General features: G+C 47.6%; 3 protein-coding genes across 3 annotated transcripts; 2 read left to right on the plus strand and 1 right to left on the minus strand.

The window, feature by feature from the left end:
- Positions 1 to 7,800: 7,800 nt before the first annotated feature.
- Positions 7,801 to 9,887, plus strand: Asppvi_010135 (Zn(II)2Cys6 transcription factor; the record flags this gene model as incomplete). Its single annotated transcript, XM_043305981.1, has 2 exons — positions 7,801 to 8,078; positions 8,132 to 9,887. The coding sequence occupies 2 exons, from the start codon at positions 7,801 to 7,803 to the stop codon at positions 9,885 to 9,887; spliced, it is 2,034 nt and encodes a 677-aa protein (XP_043161916.1).
- Positions 9,888 to 10,129: 242 nt separating this feature from the next.
- Asppvi_010136 (uncharacterized protein) lies at positions 10,130 to 12,578 on the minus strand (the record flags this gene model as incomplete). The annotated part of the gene is made up of 3 exons (XM_043305982.1): positions 10,130 to 10,207; positions 10,271 to 11,938; positions 11,991 to 12,578. 3 exons carry the CDS (start codon positions 12,576 to 12,578, stop codon positions 10,130 to 10,132), a joined length of 2,334 nt encoding a protein of 777 aa, XP_043161917.1.
- A 2,339-nt stretch (positions 12,579 to 14,917) lies between these two features.
- On the plus strand, positions 14,918 to 16,276 carry Asppvi_010137 (MCT family MFS transporter; the record flags this gene model as incomplete). The annotated part of the gene is made up of 3 exons (XM_043305983.1): positions 14,918 to 15,078; positions 15,127 to 15,268; positions 15,320 to 16,276. The coding sequence occupies 3 exons, from the start codon at positions 14,918 to 14,920 to the stop codon at positions 16,274 to 16,276; spliced, it is 1,260 nt and encodes a 419-aa protein (XP_043161918.1).
- Between the last annotated feature and the right edge of the window lie 130 nt (positions 16,277 to 16,406).

The following is a 16,406-nucleotide window of genomic DNA, read 5'->3' on the forward strand; positions in this document are numbered from 1 at the left end:
AAAAAAAAAAAAAAAAAAAAAAAGGCCAAATAGATTAAGCACTCCGATATTTCAGTTCAGCAGCTGGGCTACCGGACAACTGCGCACTGTTATCACATTTTGAGTTATGGTATTATGGCAATATCGTGCACACCGGATGAGGCAGTAGAGACAGATTGCATGTGATACGATATGCTCTTGGCTTAGGGACGTAAGCCTTTCCGATTGGAGATCCACTCACTTATCAATTACATTAGGTATATGGCTAAGATTCAGTGACAGAAACCCCGGACGAAAGTCTCGCTCCACTAGGCAAACTATATTGTTGATTGGTAGCTCACGGAGCCGTTATGGTTCCGGTGACACTGATCGCCCTATTTTGCTAGTGGGTATCGAATGAGCATTTTTCCTAAAAGCTAATCCCCAAATATGCGCTAGTTGCTGATGAACTCCAGGCGCTACAGGGAGCCAGTCTTATTGATTTAGATGAAATCAAAACATACTCATGTCCTAAAGGTCTTCAGGCTGTCTGTATAATGTCTCCAGAAGCCAGCAGTGTAGTGACACTAGTTTATAAACTGCTTGTATGTGGCTCTGCTGGCCCTTAATACAAAGATGAAGTCCTCTTAGAGAGGATTATTTTAGGTAATTTGCTGTCTAAATAAATTAGGGAGAAGGATAAAGGACTCATGGATGCTGATATTCATCTATTTCATTCACCTGTTGGTAGAACTATGCAGTGTCATTGGATACTATCCTGCTAGGACTGTTTCCACTAGTAGCACTATGACACCGCCAGTGGAAGGCTGGACGACCATCCTGTTCTCCTACACTTCACTATGCCATAGAGGCTAGATCCCGGACATTAATGTCAAAGACACAGATGAGATTGACAACCAGGACAAAGAGATGTAAGCACACTGTCTACTAGGTAAATAGATGGGAAGTAGGTCTTGCCAGGCAGGAAGTAAATCAAGTAATTACCTAGAACGATGTGTGGTGGCCCGGTGGGTAGCCTAAAGTAGATTAACTAACATCTTTATTAGTAAATAATAACAGCTTATTGATCTTAATAGAAGGTATCTAGTAATTTAAACCCTTACTAGTGTAAGAGGACATACTTTAGATATTACCTGGGGGACAATGACTTGAGGAGCTGTGTCTTTCCTTTTCCTGCTGAGAAATATGGATAGGACCGGATATTGCGGCTCTAGCTTGGTAAGATCACTGCTCAGTCGTCCTCCTAGTATTGATATTGAATTCTCATGTAGTAGGGATATTGATACTAGGAGGCATTCCATATTGATACTAGATGATATTCGATATCCCTACTAAATGATATTCGATATCAATACTAGGTGGCATTCGGTATCCCTACTATATGGTATACATGCAGTTCATAGTTATTGTGGAAATAGTGGCTATAGGTAATACAAGCAGATGACGGTAAAAAAAAGTTTTGGCTGGCTTTGTACATTCAGTCCGCCGTATTTACTGCGAGTTTCATAAGGGGGCTACGAGTGCTCAAAAGTTTGAGCTAGTTTGGGGGCCAAAATTGTGAAAAATAGTGGGTCTAAGGTGCTGGTCAGTCATGGCAACATAGGATAGGATGGCGTACTCATAGATGACCTCAGAGGATGGTGGTCTAGGTTAGATTAAGTCCTAACCTATGCAGAACACTAATAAGAGCAAGCTGATGATTTTATTAACACAGCAGGGCCCTACAAGGGCAGGAGCAATCAGGCCTGTAGGGTGCTCCACCTCAAGCACCCTATAAGCCTTGCCTGTTACTTAATAATTTTGATTTATTGTCCTGCCTGCTCTCTCCTACAGATTTCTGTGCTGTTAAGATAGATGAATTAGTTAGTCCCTAGTTTATCTTCATGTGACCTGCTTATGAAAGGCTTATATGAGTAAGAGAGAGCTCTATGTCTTCTAGTCTGCAGCCATCCTACAGGTAGGATTGCTGTAATTCATAGCCTCCTAATCCTTCTTATAGGCCTGGACCCACAGCCCTTCTACTAGGACTATTAGTACTAGGTTTACTAATGATACAGCATGGTTACTATGCTAGTAGCTATATACTAACACTAAGGGTACGCTCACTGGCATAATAATCAATTTGGCTGGCATGGTAGGATAGGTAAAGGATAATTTTATAACAGATATGCATATGATGAATTTATGATTAATCCACAGATAGGGGAGAATGAAATAATGCCTTGGAACAAGGTCTAATTTTTTTATATACAGCACACTCATGCTTAGATGCAGTAATGATAAAAGGATAGTTGCGTATTAAGAGACAAGGTTAATAGCAGGTTCATAAGGAAACTGACGTAGAGTGTTAACTTGGCTACATATTTCAAGTTAAGTGGCGAGGATAACATTTGTCTCAAGTAGTAGTAATAAAGTAAGGAGTAACAGCCCCATTGGAATGTTTAGGTGTCCATATCTCAAGCAACGAGGATGCCTTAACGTCAAATGAGTAGATGAAACGAGTGAGAATTATAAATTTGCTTCAATATTCAAATCCGCTGCTGTTTGAAGGCTTGGTTGGGTGGGGAACTAGTTATCATGTGAAACCCAATCAGTTGGATATCCGGAGAAAGATACACCTCACTCCTTCCATACCTAGGTTCCCACATGTCATATCGAACAACTGAACGTGTTATCCTGGCCCCATCTCTACTTTTGCCCGTTTGCTCGGTGCTCGGTGCTCGGCCCTCGGACAAGTCTGCCCTCATGGATATGGCGGTTGTAATTATCAGACCCGACGTGGAGGCTTGCGATTCAATGATAAAGTCAAAACCCACCGTGCATTCAATTCATGGGACGTAAGGTCTTTCGTACTAGCGCATCTAGAGATTGCGCACCCCTGGGTCATTATGTCTATCGGCCTAGGCAACAAAACCAGGTCAAGTCCTTTATCTGTCGCCTGACTTAGTTGTCTTGCTTCGCCCAGCTATCACCACCTTTAGCCCACAATAGTCAATTGCTCTGGGCATGGTTATCTAGCCCACCTACGTCAAACTAGTCGCTACTGCTCTGCATGTCAGGTAAATCCTAGCATGAGAGCACGGTCATCGCCCTGCAGTGATACAGGTGGTTTCAACCGTCTTCAGCTTTCACCTAGTTCCTACCTCTCAGTTCAGACTTTTTTTTAATCTATTGGAAGCTGTTTTTATTGGCATATACCAGCGTATATAGAGGGTCCAATAACGTCTCTTTCTTAAGGTGCCCCTCCAGACGGATGCTCTCTATTAGTAGGCTCGACCTATTTACTCTTTTGGTATTTTCCCCCGAGCTTGGATTCTGTAGAATTAGATTACCGCTTACCGAATGGAGTCATCCGGCCATTTGTTCGATAAACCTTCCATTATCGGTGATTTGGAAGCCGATGCCGCCTAGATATCTACGCATGATTCTCGAATTGATATTACGGATGGAGAAATGATTACGAATCTAGATATCTTCATTTTGCCACTTTTAAGGATAATAAATACAGCCTAGATAGTCACTTGTTAAGAAGAACCAGACCTTCATCTGATTTCGGACTCGCATGTAAATTCTTAATTGTATCGAAACTTTTACTAGCGTATCTGAACTCAAAAATTCCTATCTTATCTTTACCCTAGGCTAATCATTCAGGCAGCCGCTTGAGTAGGTCTTAGTATTTCATACAGGTTATACCTGAGATAAATCCATAAAATAGTGGAGTCTGCATATGACACAGTGTATTAGCCATCTGTAGGACCATCTTTGGGAGTACTTCAGGGCTTTTTGTTGTCCTCCTTACCCAACTTGAATCTGGCTAAAAGTAAACGCTCACTGTGATTCTTTAATCAGGCATCTTGGTCCTAGTCATCTGGAGAAGAGGTTATTCACCCTCAGCTGTCAGAAAACTGCCTTACACTCTAATTGAGCTAATACTCAAGACTGGCTAAAAATAACAATACAGAATCAGGGTGGCCAGGCAAACCCTGCTCCAGATAACAAGGAGGAACATGAGCTTTAGTCTTCACGCCGGTGGTTTAGCCTATTCTAAGGAGCACCCAACAAAGAAAGCAGGAGGGTGTAAATGGTCTACATGGCCAATCAGCCTTGATATTACCTGGTTATCTCTCACCGTGTTTACTGCAAGTCCTTTATTCCTGGTTGTTTTGCTCACCATACTTCCTCCAGACCCGCCTTCAATCAGCAGCTCCTGGATAGGCCGATTCAAGGGCTCTCCTGGTGTTTGATGACGCCGGCCTGATCCCCTGGCTCTGCTAACAGGCGTTTTTTGAATGGCTCTGTTCACTGACTGGTATGGGATGGTGATGATTGGGGTATCCAGCCTACATTTCCGCACCGCAAGGCTTTCCAGGCGCCTAATATGCGATCACATTCATCCATCCGCTAATCAACCACCTGCTTGGTCTTGGCCGATGCGGTCCCATTCACTGATACATCCCCGCCGATGAATTGGTCTTGGAGTTTAGGGCATTTTCCTGGAAGCAGGCTGTTAATTAGGACCACCCCCTTGACCTCTAGCTGCAAGTGGCTAATTTCTGTAGCTAGGATTTGGGCAATCTCTAATGAGATTAGGCCACCCTGTGACTAGCCCCCGAGCAGAATAGGGCCGCGTGGTACAACTGATTAAATGAGAGTGATATATAATCAAGCCATCTCCTCTAGTCCGCCCTGCCACTGCTCAGCTGTTCCAAACTTAGGATCTTTGGATGCCGTACATGGGGCTGTTGATCTCGCCTAGCATGAAGTAGTTAAAGATGGTGCCCCCGCCGTCATGGAGCAGGAAGAGAGGGGTGGCCACTTTTGGCCCTGGCTGGATCAGGTTGGATTTGGGGGAGGATTGTTGGAATGTGATGAACAAGGGAGACGGTAAAGGACACAAGGAAAGGGGAATAGTAGCCAAGAGTCTAAAGAGATAGATGTCAATGTCACCTTCCTTTGGAATCACAAGGCTGAGCGGGATATCAGCCCATTACGGTAGAACGTTGGCGACCGTCGCAGCCGGCCATTTTCAGATGTTGGCCTGCCTGTCAACCAGCTCTCGACTGAGTCGACGCGATCCCTTAATACCAATTAGAGTTGCATAACCAAACTGCTAAAATCGAACCCAACCCTCACCGAACTTGCAGCGGTGAGGGTTCGGTGCCTAGGGAATTGCTTTGGTTTTGGTTTAGGTAGGGTGAAACCAATTTAAGTTTGGTTAAAACCGTGGGTTACAGTTTTTGAGGATTTATCAGATTAGGTTCACCAACCCTCACTGTTTTAATTAGTAATAACTAATTTCTAGGGTTTCTCTAGAAATATTAATATCACTAGATAGCCTAGTATCTAGTCTATCTATATATGAAATATCAATTCAAAATATCTAGTGGTTGGTGAGATATAAGTAAATAATTATTTCTGTCATGGGTTGGTATAAAAATAGTGATAGTTTATATATATGTACACATCAACCTTCGATAATCACTATGATCTAACGATTATTTTAACCACCACCCATTCCACCCTATAGATATTGAATCAATATTTTAGATATAGATTAAAATGACTATAATTACTATATATTTCATATAAAAATAATAATTTTATAAAAGACTTGATAGGCCCTAGGTATATGCCTAAGATAGGAGAAATTGAATTCTAAAAGCCATTGAAATTTAGACCCGAAACCGACCTAAATAGAAACTAAACCAAACTGAATCTAACTGTTAGTTAGTGACTGCCTATCTAGGCTTAGGCGCGGATTTTGCGGTTAAACTCGCACTGAATTGGAACGGATCAGGTTTGGCTCTAATTTCTAAAATTTAGACTCAAAATCGCAGCGGTTCGGTTCCAACTGGGTTGGACTTGCCCAACTCGGACCAAACGCATCTCTAATACCAATTATGGGTGGCAAGATGGTGAGACCTTGGATGGAGAACCTTAAGACTCCGATCACCCTGTCACCAGTCTCGGCTCCATTATTATTCAATAAAAAAAAATCTTAAATCATTTTTAGAATATCCCAACTGCCATGCCAATTAAGTTTACATCAGAAGGAGACGAAAAGTATGAGACTGGTACATTGATAGTACGAGGTCACATGACCAGAAGGCAGCAGCTACGACTTTGCGAGGGTTGTATGGTTCGGCCGAAAAGCCTGAGCATCCGCCGGGCCCTGCCGCTACATTACCTGTGGGTAGTGGGCGTTAAATAAGCATTTTACCTAAAGGCTGATCCCCAAATATGTGCCAGTTGCCGATGAACTCCAGGCGCTATAGGGAGAGCCAGTCTTGTTACTTTAATTAAAATATGATTCTATCCTCTTTAGTAAAGTTCTTAAGAGCTGCCTAAAATAATGCCTCCAGAAGCTGCTAACGAAGGACACTAGTTTGCATGAAAAACTGTTTAGATGGAACCCTGCTGGTCCTTAATAAATAGATGAAGTCCTCTTAGATAGGATTGTTTTGGTCAATTTGCTGTCCAAATGAATTGGGAGAAGGACAACGGGCTCATGCAAGCAAATATTGATCATTTTGTTCACCTGTTAGTAGAAATGCGCGATGTCATTGGATACCATCCTGCTGGAAATGCTTTCCACTAGTACCACTATGGCGCTGGGCCGAACCGCCAGTGGAAGACTGTTCTCATGCACTGGATCCTGGACATCAATGCAAGGACACAGGTGAGATTGCAAACAGGACAAAGATATGGGAGTAGACTGTTTGCTGGGCAGATAGTCTGGAAGTAGGTCTTGCCAGGCAGGAAGTAATTACCTATAAGGACGCGTAGTAGGTGGCCCAAAGTGGATCAACCAACAACTTTCTTAGCAAATAATCATGGCTTGTTAGTCTTAGCGGAAGGTGTCTAGCAATGCAAACCATTACTAGCGCGAGAGGACGTCCTTCGGATGTTACCTAGGGGAAGATGGCTCGAGGGGCTGTGTCTTTTTTCCCCCCTCCAAGAAATACTCGTATGAACAGGACCGGATATTGCTGCTCTGGCTGGAGGAAGATCAACCTGATTAGTCGTCCGTGATCCCCTACCCTACATTCTAGATGAGTTTAGGGTACCCGAGTGGTCCAGTGTTAAATGCTGCCTTTAATTCAGCCCCCACGAAAAGTCATTCTGACCAGCATGGATCTTAAGCCAGCTACGTACTATCAACCTTCCGAGACATTTTCTTGATTTTCGCTTCCTCCCATAATCCCTACCCTCCATTCTGGACTGTGTCTCTCGCGTTAATGATATGGAATAGGAGTAGCGGCAATGATCCTCCCCATTCCTTTCAAGTCCAGCAAGATTTATCTCACTTCGGATAGCTAGTCTTAACGGAATAGTTACATCATCCAATATGACAGATGACGACTAATTTTAACTACCACGCTAACATTTTTAATGAAAACCAACTAGATTATTAAGCAATGGGTCTCGCGGTATTTTCGTTGGACCAACTGGAAAATGGCCATTGCTCGAAGCATGCGGCTGCAGGACCGCCATGATTGCAGATGGATGAATCTCCCCGGCCCCTGTTAGTGCTTACTTGCCAGCAAGGTAGAAGGGCCAACGAAGAATGCTTCCAACACCGAGGATCCCAAGAGGCGCACCGTAGAGGTTATTGCGCACTCTAGCCGAAGGCGATGACGATAGAGATGCTCCCCGAATAGCGCTATTTAACAAGCTATGGTCACCCAGTCTTGGGGTGGCTACTTGGCATCCTTCAGAAGGTCTTATTCCAGTTTGCTTTATCCAAACTTCGATCGTCAACAGCCTCGCCTTCTTAGCATCATTTCCTTTGATCGCATTGGTCCCGAACTCTCCTCCTCAATGCACGTGGACAGCAGGGTGAACCCTCCTGTGAGACGCCGCAGACCAGCTGTGGCCTGCACCGAATGCCGACGACGGAAGATCCGATGTGACCAGGCGACACCTTGCCGCCACTGTGAGAAGGCGGCTCTGCGGTGTATCTATAACCACTTGTGTCCCAATATCAGCCAATCCAACATCAATCCACCTGCAACGGCGCCGGTGATTATCCCAGGCTCGCAGTCCAGCGTGAATAATTCTTCGCAATTGCTGTTAAGTAACGACAACAAGTTTCATGGGTTTGGGAGTGGCTCCCTGGATAGCGACTTCTCATTAGACTACGTGCCTTCAGCCCCGCCGACAAGATCCATCTTCCCCCCAATTCGGTCGCCCCTCTAGCCTGGGATATCGCGCCTCCGGAGACCGGCATTGAATTCCTGGCTGACTCCGACTCTGTGGCTAACCTGCAGGGCCAGATCGGAAAGTTGCGGGACCAACATACCGCGCCATGGATGGAAATACTCACCTGTGACCCTGACGAGTTCTGGTTCGATTCCGAAGATCTACGACGGATGCAGAGAAAGACCCGCGATCTCGAGCTCTCGCTAGCCACTTCAAAGATGCCTTTGGAATGGCTCTATTGGCCCCCGGGCCCTACCACACCTGAAGTGTCAAGCCTAATTCCCCCACGAGCCACTTGCGACGTGCTGCTGGAGTTGTACGTCAATACTTTCGAGTCTGCAATTCGCATATTGCACATACACTCGTTCTATCAAGAGTATAGGCAGTATTGGAACAGTCCGGACAGCATCAGTGATGTCTTTCTGTGCAAGTTGCTGCTGGCCATGGCAATCGGAACGTTGTTCGCCCCTGCCTCACCATCAGCAGGCCAGTTGGCAGACATGCGACCTCGGGCATTGGCGTGGATGCACCACAGCCAACAATGGCTTTTTCGGAAGATCGTGCTCGACGCCCAGCTCAACCTCGACATGCTGCAGATCGGGTGCCTCCTGCTTTTATGTCGCCATACCAGTCCTCCAGTCGTCGGTGGTCAGCATTTCTGGCTATCGGAGGACTGTTTGGTGCGGATGGGCATGAAACTCGGCCTCCATCGTGACCCCCACATCCATAACCTCGCAATGCTCGGCACCGAGGTTGAAGTCCGAAGACGGCTCTGGGTGACCCTGCTCGAGCTTTCGCTCCAGGCTAGTCTAGATGCCAAACTTCCTGTCCCACTGCCCATCGATGGTGGGTTTGACACCGGACTCCCCTCGAATTTGTCGGATACCGATCTAGGTTCKGTGGCTACGCTGTGCGATCCCAAGCCCCGCTCCTTCTTCACAGATTCCACCATGCAGATTCTCCTCGCCGAGACACAGAGGATCCGGATTCGTATTCTGAATCATTTGTACTCCCCCACCACAAGTATACCGTATCAGGAGGCGCTGAAGCTAGCATCCGAGCTTAGGAGAGCCTGCAATGCCAACCTAAGATTGTTGCAATCCTTTACCCTTCAAGCACCGGGCGCTGTCATGCCTACCGATTTCCAGATCAAGTTTCTCGACCTCTGGACTCGAAGGTTTCTTCTTGCCCTCCTCACTCCATTTGCCGACGAATCGTGCTCGGACTATTCCTTATATTACACTCGCAAAGGCCGCATCGATGCGTCCTCGCTTTTGCTGTCCTATCCTCTGTCCCACAACACCGCCACTGGCCCTTCTTCGCCAATGGGCAGCTACTACCTCCAGTTGCAAATCTCCGGCCAGGGCATCTTCAAGAACGTCCTGCAACAGGCCACTGCAGCAATTTGCCAGGATCTGATCCAGGAGCTAGTTGAGGATGCATTCCCACTCACGGATCGAGAACCCCATACCAAGCTCTACCAAATTATAAAAGACTCAATCAGGATCTACCGGACACGTATGGAGCAGAGCCAACCTTGTATGCAGGAGTATGTGGCATTCGTATGCGCATCTGTTCAGATTGAGGCATTACGCTCGGGAAAGGATGGGACACATGATATTTTCCCAATGGTCAAAAAGGCTCTGGGGCAATGGCACCATATTCTTGAGTCAGCCCAAAGGTCCAACAGCCCTGAAAAGCATTGAGCGGAAACAATGCATATGCTGGATATTGATCAAGGTATGAACTTCCGGGCCGACCTGGTGCCAGCCCCAGACGTTTCGCCTCCTTCGTCTTCTTCCTTTTTTGGAGCATGGACTCAGACACACAGTCCTCTGAGGAGCTCACCACAGTAGAGGAGTCGTGGATAATGAAAGGAAGAATTATAAATATAGATGGCAGAATCCAATCCACCGCAGCATGAATCCAAGTTTATAATTGTTTCATTTCACAAGTAAGCATTGCTGGGATCATTAATATCTTCGAAACACAAAAGGCTGGCGAGGTCGAGGTCGAATGCAAGGTCCTACTGGAAAATTTAGAAACAATTGTTCTTTTCAGGAACTCACTCCCGGAGCAAAAAGCTTACCGCTGACTGTAAAGCAAGCTGAGAGAGTGGTGGATCAGGCAAACCAAGGGTCGTTTCAACAGCTGTGCCAGCTGGCACACCCGCCATCGCACTACCAGGCATGCTAGCCATACTTGACTGCAACAACGCGTAGCACTCTTGTAAACCATGCTTTACGGTCTCGTAAACAGCTCGCTTTATGCATTGGTTCGACTCCATAGCACGAATCTGAGCCAATATTGCCGCGAGAAAAATATATTGTTTCAAGCTGGGACTTCCAAACGAGATGATCTGAAGGAGCTGGCTGAGAATATGCTGAAGAATCCGAACAACAGGAGCGCGACCAGCCTTGGCAATTTCCTCCTCAGGGCCTAACAACGACTGCTCAGAAGATTCCTCTTCTAGTTGAGTGACGATCTCAAGGCCAAGGACCGAAAGAATGTCCAGCCCTAAGGGACCCTTGAAGCTGCCGGTACCAGCGAGAATCATCTTGGAAAAATCATCCGCCGGAATTTCCGGTAGATCCAAGCTGTTAGCATAGGATGCAATGACCATTGCAGATTCGAGAGAGGCTTTGCGAGAGTAGTAGAAGCGGGGGTCCTTTCGAGCTTGCACCATAAATGGCGCATGTAGAGCCATGATATATCTGCGGAACTCCATATCCAGGAATCGTTTGTGGAACTCTGTGGGTCGTAAGCCATGAACTGATGGTGGTGCTGTACAAGACTGGGCAAAATCGGCCAATTTACGACAAGCTTGTCTCATATCTGCGGTGAGCCGCAAAGCCTCTTGATAGGACTTCTCCCCAGGAGTGGCCACGAACTGAACAACTTCCATGCGAAGTTCGACCGAACATTGAAGCAATGACAGAAAAGACGTATCTGTCCACTGCGTAAGCGGCTTTGCGGAAGGAACTTGGTTTATATCAGGGCCGATATCACGATCGTCAAGGTTGGATGGCGGTCTCGGATCGGATCCCGGGGGAAGCCGGCAAAGCAGACCTGACTCCAAAGCTGATTGTAGGGCCATTTCACGGACAGTAGCCCAGAGGCGGACGCGCATCTCAGACTCAAATGCAGATAAATTAGGGAAATCGGAAGGATCAATGTGAACTCCCAATCGCATTGCCATGTCGATAAGCGAGTTCGCGGAAAGCACATATGACGTCCCCAATCGGCAGACTTTGCGCGCTGTTAGTAACAAGCAGAATACTTGCAATCCATCTAGACTGGCTGTTGTTTCTTCCGAAGGCCCTGTAAGCCACCACTGAGCCGCGTACACCCATTTCGGCTTGAGTCGCAAGAACCGATTATCAATTGCGCTAGTACGATCGGGATAGAAAGCAGTACCAATGGCAAGAATCAATACTAGCTTCATCAGAAAGGACACGGGGGAGCTCTGGGGCTCCGTCCAGAATATTCTGTAACTTTCCCAGAAAGACGGGATATGCAGCACGCGATAGATTGGCTCAAAGGTGCGCAGATAGCATTGAACCAGCTCATAGCACACCGGCCGTGGCGGAATAGTGGCACGGAGGTCAGGAACAGGGTCATCAAGTGTCACAGCCCTGTGAGACTTGATGGACTTCCGAAGGGCCCTACATTCTTTGACCACATTTGTGAGGTCTGATTTCAGCTCTCTGAAAGAAGCTTCAGATTCTTTAGCACTGAAAGACTCAACAACTTGAAGCTGCAATCTGTTTAGTTTCTCGCACTGCAAAGTAGAAAAGAGCGTGCCATACTTTGTCCACCTTATGAATCCAATGAGTAGGGCCGAGGAGTTTCGTCTTGCCTGCCGCTACATTAAGGCGCCGCGGCATAACGCTGACAGTCAAATCATTATCTTCATGTGTTGTCCGGAAGTGCCGTGGCGTTGCGGTAAGCTGTTGTTCGATGTTGCGTGTTTTCTCGGTGAGGTCATGCAATGCCCGTTCCAGCCGCCGATCATCTCGGGGCAACTGAGAGCTCTTCGCTAGAGCGGTCAATCGATCTTCAAGTGACTGTAGTCGGTGCCGAATTTCCCGGAGAGGTAATTCCACTGTGGATTGAAGATTCGTATCCCCGAGGTCTGTTGGGATCAGGCGGTCCGGTGGTCTCTGATTGAAGGCCTCCGTGACTGGACGCTGAGCAGTGTCCGAGGTATCGATATTTTCTACGTCAGCTGAGCTTGGCGATGGACTTTTATCGCGGTAAGAGCAGTGAAGAACAGATCGTGCGCGTGTACAAGGGCCACATGGAATGTTGCGGTCGCAGCGCACCTTTCGATGGCGGCATTGCTCGCAGGACTGGGCTGGGCGTCTGCGTTTCCGCGAACCGTCCTCGGTGGCCATAGCAAATCGTAGTGCGGAGGCGTTCTCAATAATGCAGACAGAAGCATCAGCCAAAAGGGATTGTATTGACATTCACAGTCAGAGATGATCACCGAATTTAGACCGGTATTTTGCGGGGGACTTCAGTCGGTTTGACGTCTCCAGTCTCTGGGGCTCCGGAATATCTCGGTCCGATATCCAGACTAGGTAGGACGAGTGCACGCGTACCGATTCCTCCTTTTTCCTTTAAAAGGTTTTTTGAGGTTTTTAAAGGGGCCCTTCACAAACCGTGATGGATGGTCACTGGCACCCTTGATGTTGGTTGCCCTTGAGTGAGAGTGTTAAATATCACAGCGGCTGAGCCTTATGAAAGGGATTGGAAACATATATACATATACATATATATATATATATATATAGGGCACCCTGCCCCTGTAACGATAACCTTTATGCAGATTCTTTGCTCGTTCCAGGTCGTTTTGCCCACCGTACTCTTTCCTCCAGATCCGCCTTCAATCAAAAGATCTCTGGGTTGACCAGTCAGATGATCCTTCCGATTTCCTTCCCTGTTCGCCCCCTCGTCTTTAATAGATATCGACAATGGTCGCATACTCATAGTCTTACACAGGACTGGCAGTCTCTGGGTATATGATACAACGATGTTTTGAAGCCAGCAGTCTGACACCAAGTCTGTCCGCCCATGTAGGGCAACACGCTGGTCCCAGTCCGACGACTGTGGCACATCGGTACCTTTATCCCCTCTCGTCAATGACTCCACGGGAGGATCTCGTGCTGAATGTTGTTAATAATGAGACTCGCGGCGCGTTGGTCACAAGATGGAACTCGTCATAATACTTTACTTCTCCACTGGACGTTTTAACTCTATATCGGAATCGCAACTCCTGTCCCGTCGCGGATACCAGCGTACAACTTCGGCGCTGAGCGCAAGATTAAGAGATTTTCAGCGATCACCCCATTCTTCGACCGTCTAAGGAGAGATGGGATATAGATGTTGTGGACAGGTTGCTCGACGATATACTGAAGAGCACCGAGCGAGTCAATTATCTAGTAGCATTCACGGCAGAAGATGCTGAAATTGTGGCACAAGTTCGTTACATTTCTTGACTGGAATGTGTCTTCTCTTTTCTTCACTTTTCTAACCTTCTTCAGCATCAAAGTATTGAGCAGATATTGTGGTCCCCTCAGGAACTGGAGTCAAGCTGATGAGGGTTCAGGAAGTTCGCCGCATACACTCTAGCTCCCACGAAACGGGGCCTGAATAGCTCTGCGTCATCAAGCTTGGAACACCAGTGAATCCTAATGGTCGGCTCGACGGGACAAGCTACGGCGGGGAAATACTCCGCAGCAAGTTACTCGAGAAGTTCCTTAACGTTCCCTTCAACGGCTGCCCTCTTTTGAGCGTGGCTGCAGGGAAACATCATGATCTCAAACCGCATCGACAGAACGGGAGTGAAAAGAACATTGTCCAGAGCATGATACCGTTCTATTATATTTATCAACGGCAGGGATGGGGGCACTTGAATGAGGTCTTCCTTTCTTCTCTCAGACGATTTGTGCTTGTTTACGATCGATTCCTCGTTTGCACCTTTGCCTACAACACAACATGCACATCTTACTACAGTATCATCCACGTCCCGGTCGCCAACGCCCTCGCAACTCTCCGCCAGCCTCACGATCAACACGTTGACACAATTCAGATGTGGCCTGGGAGCTTCTACCTCCATCAACGTCCGCGATTCGACACGATTGCCTACTCTGGAATCAGCTTCGCCTGACGTTTAGCTTGGGGGTTTGTGTTGATATAAATTACCACTTACCCATTTGGGATGATTTGGCTTGGCTCTTTTGTTATACCTTCCCTATAGGTCAAATCGATCAACTGGTGATCTACTCTCTATATCAACAGGCATACTGTTCTACTATATGACGATTCGGATTACGAATACTAAGGGATGACAAACCTCGTATTCTCCCCGGTCTAATATATAGACCACGCGGATATTTTCAACATATGTAGAGTTGAGCAGTACTTGAACCTAGCCTCTCTGCCCGCCAAGGCGCTTAGCGGAGCCTTAGCCTGGAGGCGGGACCCGATGGCCCCTCAATTTCCCTGAGGGTCAGGGAAATTCAGGGGACTGCTGGATCCCGGCGTCGGCCAGGACCGAACCCGAGCTCTATCTCGGTCTTCATCCTTGAGGCCGAGGCCGAGGCCGAGCTTAAGCTCGGCCTTGGATCCCACAGGCGGGCTTAGTATAAATCCCACCTTCGACAGGATATCGAAATGAGTAACACGAGTCCTGTATTGGCACTCTATTCATACACAGAGCTGAGCCAACATCATGTCCTCTGTACGCGAGAGTTCCAAGGAAGAATCCATCGTTCAGCCTCCAAAGGCCCCCGAGCCCGCGCCCTTTCCGGACGGTGGAGCACGAGCCTGGATGGTGGCCCTGGGAGCTGGAGGTGTGCTCTTCTGTACTTTTGGATATGTCAATGCTTTTGGGTTCGTTCTCCCTGGACCCTGTATTTGATATGCTAACCACGAGTGTAGCGTTTATCAGGATTACTACATCACCCATCAACTGAGCAACTACAGTGCTTCAGACATCGCCTGGATTGGGTCGGTTCAGACCTTTTTCCTCTTCGGATCCGGTCTTGTCGGCGGTCCCCTATTTGATCGCTATGGAGCCAGAGTGAGCCATGGCCGAGATATATGATCTAGTTGACCTGCTAACCAACGACAGGTCATCTGGGCCCCCGCGGTGCTGGTCATCTTCAGCGTCATGATGACCAGCCTCTGCACGAAATTCTACCAATTCTTCCTAGCTCAAGGAATCCTCGGCGGTATTAGCATGGGCTTGTCGCTGGCCCCAGCACTCTCCTCCACAGCGCAGTATTTTCAGAAAAAGCGCGCCGCTGCAATGGGCATCACCATCGCCGGTTCATCCCTCGGCGGCGTGATCTTCCCCATCGCCCTAGACCGGATGCTCTACTCCTCATTAGGCTTCGCCTGGGCCGTCCGCATCGTCGGCTTCGTCATTCTCGGCGTCATGTCCTTCTCAGTCTTGGGGATCCGCGCGCGCCTCCCACCCAAGAAACAAAGATTCCTCAAACTCGAGGCCTTCAAGAAAACTCGCTACGTCGCGACTCTAACCGCGGTCTTCTTCTTGAACGTCGGCATCTTCACCCCCTTCTTCTACCTACCGTTATACGGCGAATCCCACGGCATGAGCACCAGCCTAGCCTTCTACCTCATCGCGATCCAAAATGCATCCTCCTTCTTCGGCCGCTTAGTCCCGGGCGTCATCGCAGACAAAATCGGACCGTACAACATGCTCTCGACCGTAAGCATCATCACCGCCATCATCACATTCTGCTGGATCCGCATGACCACCAACGCGAGCATCATCGTCTTTTCCGTGCTATACGGCTTCTTCTCTGGCGGTATCATCGGTATCACACCCGCCGCTATTGCCAACTGTGCCGGGCATCCTCAGGAAATCGGCACGTACATTGGAATGGGTATGGCTGTTATGTCGGTTGCCACTCTTATTGGCCCACCTATTAACGGCGCGCTGCTTAATGACTACGGTGGCTTCCTCCAGGTTCAGATCTTTAGTGCGGCTGTGATGATGTTCGGGGGTGTTCTGGCCTTTGTGGCGAAGATGGTGGGTGGGAAGAAGGCTTTGGCTAAGGGATAAGGATAAATTGGCATGATTAATGACTGTTTCTTGCCTAGTCAATTTAGAAAACGGGACGTGCTTGTTTGGCCAGAGATATATATATGATACCCCATCGGGAGAATACCAACGCAAATATAGGTAACTGCGT

This window comes from Aspergillus pseudoviridinutans, assembly GCF_018340605.1.
Source record: "Aspergillus pseudoviridinutans IFM 55266 DNA, scaffold_8, whole genome shotgun sequence".
NCBI classification, from domain to species: Eukaryota; Fungi; Ascomycota; class Eurotiomycetes; order Eurotiales; family Aspergillaceae; genus Aspergillus; species Aspergillus pseudoviridinutans.